Below are 6,731 nucleotides of genomic sequence, written 5' to 3' on the forward strand. Positions count from 1 at the left end.
ATGGCGGGATCCGCCGAAGGTAAGTGAAATCGCACTATACATGGTGGTAAATGTGCAAATGGCACTGAAAAATCAATAATATCTGGTGTTTAACGCCCCAGTCTGAAAAATCAAGTACCACAAGGCGAAATTAGGGCCCTCTACCTTAAAACAATAATGAGCTCCGAAGATACGTATACAAATACTTAGTACAAAGGAAAAGTGTATTAAACTCACTCGTTGGTCGTGGCGAAAATTCGCGAGCGAATATTGCGTATACATAAAATCATCTGCTTGCTGTTCTTGTATATTTGTTATTCTCGAAATGCTGGGCCTCTACACTCGCGCCTAAAGTCCCTAGATTTTTACTCGTGCCTGTCCACCATCTTTTCCCTTTCTCCATATGCTGCATGAGTGCTGCCTCCGTGTCTCATGTCGATTGGTCCTTGTTTTCCAATGGCTTGTATCCTCCTTGTGGCTACATACAGTCCAGACTCTTGAACGTTGCTCTTGTGTTACTAGTGTTCGTTATTCTTGCGCATACTGTTACGCTGCATTTCTGTAGGCTTACGTTTATATAGCTTACTCGGTACGCTCCTTTGTAGAAGTGAATATAGTAGTTCCAGAGGTAGTGACTTCGCAGTAGTATGCCGGACAATCACAAAAAATATCCACAATATTTCAATATTCTGGATGGAACAGCCTCTGCGGCAGGGTTACACGTAACGACATTTTCCCGCCAAGACAGTTGTGCTATAGGTCACGGTCAAAATATTTCAGTATGCAGGTTCCGCGAAATAGTCGAAAACACGACGCTGATTGCGTGGAGTAGAACAAGATGTGCATTAGAAATATGTGCATACAAGCTGCGTGACAAAACCTGCGACGAAATATAGCGCTTTTTTTCTCAGATTCCGCTACCCGTAAACTTTTGACACTGATTGTGTTTTTTTCATAAGCGCTTTTGACGTGGACAACAGACTGACGAAACCTATATGAATGCATTTCTTCGGAGGTGCTTTCTGGAGAAGAAGAGGGAAAGCGAAAGAAAAAAAAAAAGAGGCGTGTGCGTATCGAGTATTGTGCTGTTTGTCGGTTCTTGGAATAGTCCACATGAGAGTATTCTTCGGATAGTTTTCGAATGCATGGTGCGCGGTGCACTGTACACAATCAAACACGAAATTAGAGTTAAATCCCAATCGCTTTTGATGCACATGGAGCTGACATGGAATCCTATTTAGCGCGCACAGCCTCTCTGACAGCCACATTTTCCTGGCTAAACGCGATCACTCGCAACGAAATTTTATTCAGATACATCATCCGGTAGTGGTTACGGTTTGTTACTGTTTATAAGTACAGCACCTGTGTCCTCTCGTCGAAAAAAAAAGTGAATACGTTCAACTGACAGCATACTTTGTACACCTGGCGCCATCTGCCACGGCCATTCGAACTAGAATTTTTATTTTTATTTTATTGTTATTAGTTTTTTATTTGCTTTACCATCACCGCAGATGGCAGGCATTTCTCATTTGGTCGCGAAGGTATACATTGTGATGATTAGGCAAAGGGGCTGCCTTTCTAAATTTTATATAGTAATAAATGACCGCGCAGTCTTTGAAGATTGAATTGAATTGAAAACAACTTTATTAGGTCCTGCGGAACGCGACTGGGTCGCGCACCCGGCTCAGTCCCACGTAGGGACCGGCAAGCCTAAAGCCCCTCTAAGCCGAGCCTTCCGGCGACCTCACGGGCCCACTGAACAGCCGTGCCAAGGATCTGCTTTGAAGATCTCTTTGTTGATTGCTTAGTTCATTCTTCTAAACGGTTCCTTCGTACTGGTATTAAGACGTGCTCGTAATTTGCACTAATACGTCCAAAGCTTTCTGATGTCCCCTGGAATTCGATACCAGGAGCGATAAATGTTCGAAAATCATTCGGAAAATATTCAGTAGTTGATTCGCTTTCCTTCTGCAACTATTCGATTTGCATTTGATTAAGTCCCAAAATGTGCTATTCGTACGCCCCTGGAAACGAAGAAAGAGGTTTTCCATACTAGGTATATCCGGCTTGCTACACTTCCTCGGTGAAGGTAGAAAGGGAGGTTAAAATTTAAAGGGACAGAGAAAGAGAGAGAGAAAATAACTATAAGGGACGGGTACAGCGACACAGTCAAATCGGAAACACGCTCAGCTACGTAGTCGTCGCAGAGGTCAGTCGTTACAAGGAAGCGCACCATTTATTCTTGCAATCGCAAGGTATTTGTGACGCCTATGAAGTGTACGAAAGGGTGGTCAATGCACTTGGGCTTGCGGAGCTTCGGAGCACTGAGCGCATCCAGGATACTACTACGGTCAGGTTGTTTAAAATCAGGTGGATAATAGCTACAGACGTCTACGTATGCCTAGCACATAGATAAGGACCTCTTATATAAGCTTGCGAGTTTGGCAACTGCCACTCGGCAGGAACACAGTGTGTCATACCATAGGGGCAGCACGCCGAAGGTGATACGAGTGTCACTCTATACGAAACTACAACAGCATGTTTGAGTATGAAAAATACGTAAGCGAGCGGGTTTGTGGAAAAGTACACCATCCCGTCTTGCAGACAGGACATTGGACTACAGTGAAACCTCGGGGATACGAATCTCACGGGACCACCAAAAATATTCTTATCATCCGAAATTCGTATCACCAGATAGCATGGCAAATTAGCAAACGACAAAAGAAAGCTGGCGTACATTTTCCTTTATTGTTTGTCAGGGCTGCGGCAAGGTCAGGAAGAATTCTGAATGATTGTCAGTTAAGTTTTTGGATATGGGCAATCATACCAGCACTCGTAAATATACGGCCAGTACACGCGCATTTAATTAATGAACCAGGTGCGTTGTGACCCGCGACACTCGGAGGCCGTGATGCGTCTCTGAAGGTTTATTCTGACCGCAAGAAAAGTGTTTTTCTTACACCGTGATTCTGACGATTTGGCGGTGTGGCGCGCATGCCCACGCTTGCGTTCCCGCGCTCGCACGTGCTTGGCGCGTCTTCCGCGACAGCGCGGACAGCACCTCTTCGAACCTGGGTGGTAGCGAACGTTCGTATCAAACGTCGCTGGGTGAAAACTCGTTCGCAACAACCGTACTCCATTACATAGAGGCCATTAGGCCTTGGCCGGGACCAACGAAATATTCGTATCAGCCCGAAATTCGTATGAGCTGTGATCGTATCGCCGAGGTTTCACTGTACACTGTTTAAGAGACCAGTCCATCCACTGGGGCCGACTATACAGTGCAGCTTACAGCAGAATTACAATCCAGTTTTCTGCGACACTGTTAGCGGGACTATAGGTTCCCATGAACCACGTTGAACGCTAGGCGTTCATCGATTGTATTTGCGTGAAGTGCTCCTATATGACTGCTCAGCGCTCATGTCGTGGTTCTAGAGGGTACTAGCCACATTAAAGGTGTACCTTTAATGTGGCTAACAATATATTGTTAAACATTGAATCGCAATTCTGAGGGCGCGCAGCAAACTATACCAGAAGTGACCGAAAGATTTGCAGCGGGTCAGCTATGTTGTTCATGATACACAAATTTGATATGAAAACAAAAGTCAGTCGGCCCAGTTCTCTTTCGGGGTAGGCACATTTAAATGCTAGTAGTTGCTCTAACTTTGGTTTTTCAGAATCCCAGGTTAGCATAAAATTCGTACTCGTGCATAAAAATTCACAAGGTCCCTTATGCATTCGCCTAAGACGACTTGAAGGCGAAAGCATTCTTCTTTTTCACCTCAGTCGATATACCGATCCTCCCCCGTCCCCCTTCTAAACCTTTCTCCACCTAGCGTGGCTTTACACTGCCTCCCTGATAGGAGGCATTGCAAGCTTTCCACACCTCACTTGGTTTTGCACTGCCTCCGTGATCGGCCCCACCTTTGACCGAGAGACGATGTCATGTGATGACGTCGTTATGAGACGTTTAGTGACGTCATGATGACGTTAGAAATTTTGGCCATCTTTGACGTTGTGATGACGTCATATGGTGACGTCATCGCGTGATGGTGATTTTTTGCATCACTCGTGTTTACGCCGACGCCGACGGTCAATTTTCACGTTTGATGAGGCTTCTAAGGCTTTCGCCTTAATAAATCAATAAACAAAAGATAAAATTAGCAATGCCACTAACAGCGCCTATTGGAATACGAAAATGAAAGGCAGACCATTCATGACGCCAACGTTACAATTACATATTACATAAAAATAACTTTCTGTCACTGTTCATTGCTATTTAACACCTCTATCCTCCCAGGTACGAGTACGGTGACTAAAGCACAGCCGCCAAGTTTCTTCTGGTCCACAGTGGCACCGCTCTTTCTGATCCTGGGCTTGCCCATTACGCTCATGTGCGCCGTCTCCTTCGCCATCACGCTCAAGTCGTCACCCTCCCTCGCCTTCAAGTCTGGATTCGGCCAGTTCGTTTACAAAGCCTGCACGTGCCATGGCTTCGGCACGTTGGAGGCCTGGACGTTCGCGGTCGCCTTCACCCTCTACAGTGCCCTATCGATCCAGCTTCTGGACGGCAAGGCGTACCGCGGACCACCGACGTCCTCGGGATTCAGGCCCGTCTACCGGAACTCCGGATTCACGTACTACGTTTTGTCTTTGTTGATCGCTGGATACTTCCTGCTCGAGAAGGACTTGCCGGGGTACGCCATCTACAGGAGCATACCGTCCCTGGTCGCGGTTCTCGTCATCGTGGGATTCGCCGCTTCGACCTTGCTGTACGTGAAGGGACTGACCAGCCCTTCTCCGGGGGAACACGGTTCTTCCGGAAACGTCGTGTATGACTTCTTCTGGGGACTCGAGCTGTACCCTCGCATCGGCAAGAGGTTCGACGTCAAGCTGTGGACGAACAGCCGCTTCGGCATGATGCTGTGGCAGCTGCTCGTGTTGATCTGCTGGAAGGCACGGGTCGAGACGGCGGGTTGGAGCTGGGCGATGGCGGCCACGTCCTTCCTGCAGACTGCGCACGCGGCTAAGTTCTTCTGGCGCGAGGATCGTTACGTGCAGTTCGCGGACGTCGTAGTGGACAGGTCGGGTGAGTGACAACACTGTGTGGGTGTCTTGCAGTTTCACGTATGTTACAAAGCTGTGGCAAAGAAATGGAAATCTAGAACAGAGCAACCCAGCCCTTGCATATCAGTCGTCGCTATAGACTTGTCTGTTAAAGTTCGTAAGTTCTGCTGAAGCCTCGGCTAAAGCTCGTGGTTTGATAGGATAACGAACACCTCCCGGATCAAGGCAATGTAGCATGTAGTACGTTGCCTCACACCATTTATTCGAGACCCATATACCAAAGGAAGCAAGCAGGAGCGAGGGCATCAGGATGGTTGCCTTTGTCCCGCATTTTGAGTTCCCGCGCCATAGCCTTGTTATCAAAGTTGTCCAGAAGTTGTACTGGAGCAAGAACGGAAGTGGCATATAGTATAAAAGTACTAGCCGACAAAGGCGAAAGTGAGAAGAGGGATATCTTGCATTAAAACACTGGTATAAATTTCATTATAGTACTTCGGAGGCTGTAGAATGCCAACGCATGTCGTGGACATTGGGTTCCAGTGGCACGAGTACTTTCCTAAGAGATACTCAATGTACAACGCGTGCCAAACTAAAAGGTGGAGCCTGAGATTGATAAAATCAGCTCGGATCGCAATCTCCCTCTTCACGAGGTCGTCATCGTCGTCATCCTTATCATCATGAGCTATTTTCATGTCAAGATATCTGCCAATGATCCCCGATTTGCTCTGTCCTGTGCGAGATAATTCCATCTTATGGCTACAAATTTCTCAGTTTCATTGCTTCACCAGGTACGAACATCAAAGCTCTCTCAAATGTAAGCGCGGGTTCCAGTTATAGAAAAATCGTTTTCACCTGACCCTTACACGGTTTTTGTGATTCCTTTCATTTCTGTCTACGCAGGATACTACTTATCGTTCGGTTTCATGGCCTTCATGGGCCCGATATACGCAATTCCGAACTTCTACATGGTGGAACACTGCCCAGACATGAGCCCAGTACTGGCCATCTTTGTTGCGATCCTAGGACTTGTTCTGAGCCTGCTGCATTCCGGGTGCGGCTACCAGAAGCAGCTGCTCAAGGATACTCAGGGTGACTGCGTCCTCTGGCAATCTCCGGCAAAAGTGATCAGGGCATCGTACTGCGACCACGCCGGCCACGAAACGGCAGACCTGCTGCCGCTGTCGGGATTCTGGTCGATTTGCCGCCGGCCCGACTACGTACTCGAGATCCTCATTCACCTCTGCTGGGCGCTACCGGCGGGAGGAAAAAGCGTGGTGCCCTACTTGAGCACCATTTTACACGCGTGCATCTTGGTGTACGAGACGTACCGCTTCGAAGACCTGTGTGCCAAGAAGTACGGTCAGAAATGGAAGCAGTACTGTGCCATCGTCAAGTTCAGGATGATACCTTATATCTACTAAACCGTCAAAGGTTGTAAAGATACGCATTTATGTTTTCTTTCTTTACGGCTGATTTCACAAAGGTAGAAAGAAAAGCTATAAGGAACTCTTCCTTTTTTTTCTGTAGTTCATCCGAAACTTTACACCCACGATTAAGGTGTGTAGTATTTCCTCATTAAGTAGACAATGATACCTGATAATTACGTCAAAGTTTATGAAGATGTGCGCCTGTATTTTCATCTTTACATATGATTTCACTAGCATAGAAAAATAAAGCAAGGAAGG

At 46.9% G+C, this 6,731-nt stretch overlaps 1 protein-coding gene across 1 annotated transcript; it reads left to right on the top strand.

Annotated features, from left to right (window-relative positions):
- Positions 1-6,505, top strand: LOC119397514 (uncharacterized). Its single transcript, XM_037664940.2, has 3 exons — positions 1-19; positions 4,280-5,068; positions 5,947-6,505. Exons 1-3 carry the CDS (start codon positions 1-3, stop codon positions 6,465-6,467), a joined length of 1,329 nt encoding a protein of 442 aa, XP_037520868.1. The 3' UTR covers positions 6,468-6,505.
- Positions 6,506-6,731: the final 226 nt, after the last annotated feature.

Source organism: Rhipicephalus sanguineus, chromosome 6, assembly GCF_013339695.2.
Source record: "Rhipicephalus sanguineus isolate Rsan-2018 chromosome 6, BIME_Rsan_1.4, whole genome shotgun sequence".
Taxonomy (NCBI): Eukaryota; Metazoa; Arthropoda; class Arachnida; order Ixodida; family Ixodidae; genus Rhipicephalus; species Rhipicephalus sanguineus.

What these genes read in the sequence shown, in the direction of transcription:
- LOC119397514 (XM_037664940.2), top strand. An exon ending in CGTCGTAGTGGACAGGTCGG is followed by an intron (nt 5,069 to 5,946) that starts GTGAGTGACAAC and finishes CTGTCTACGCAG; the next exon opens with GATACTACTTATCGTTCGGT.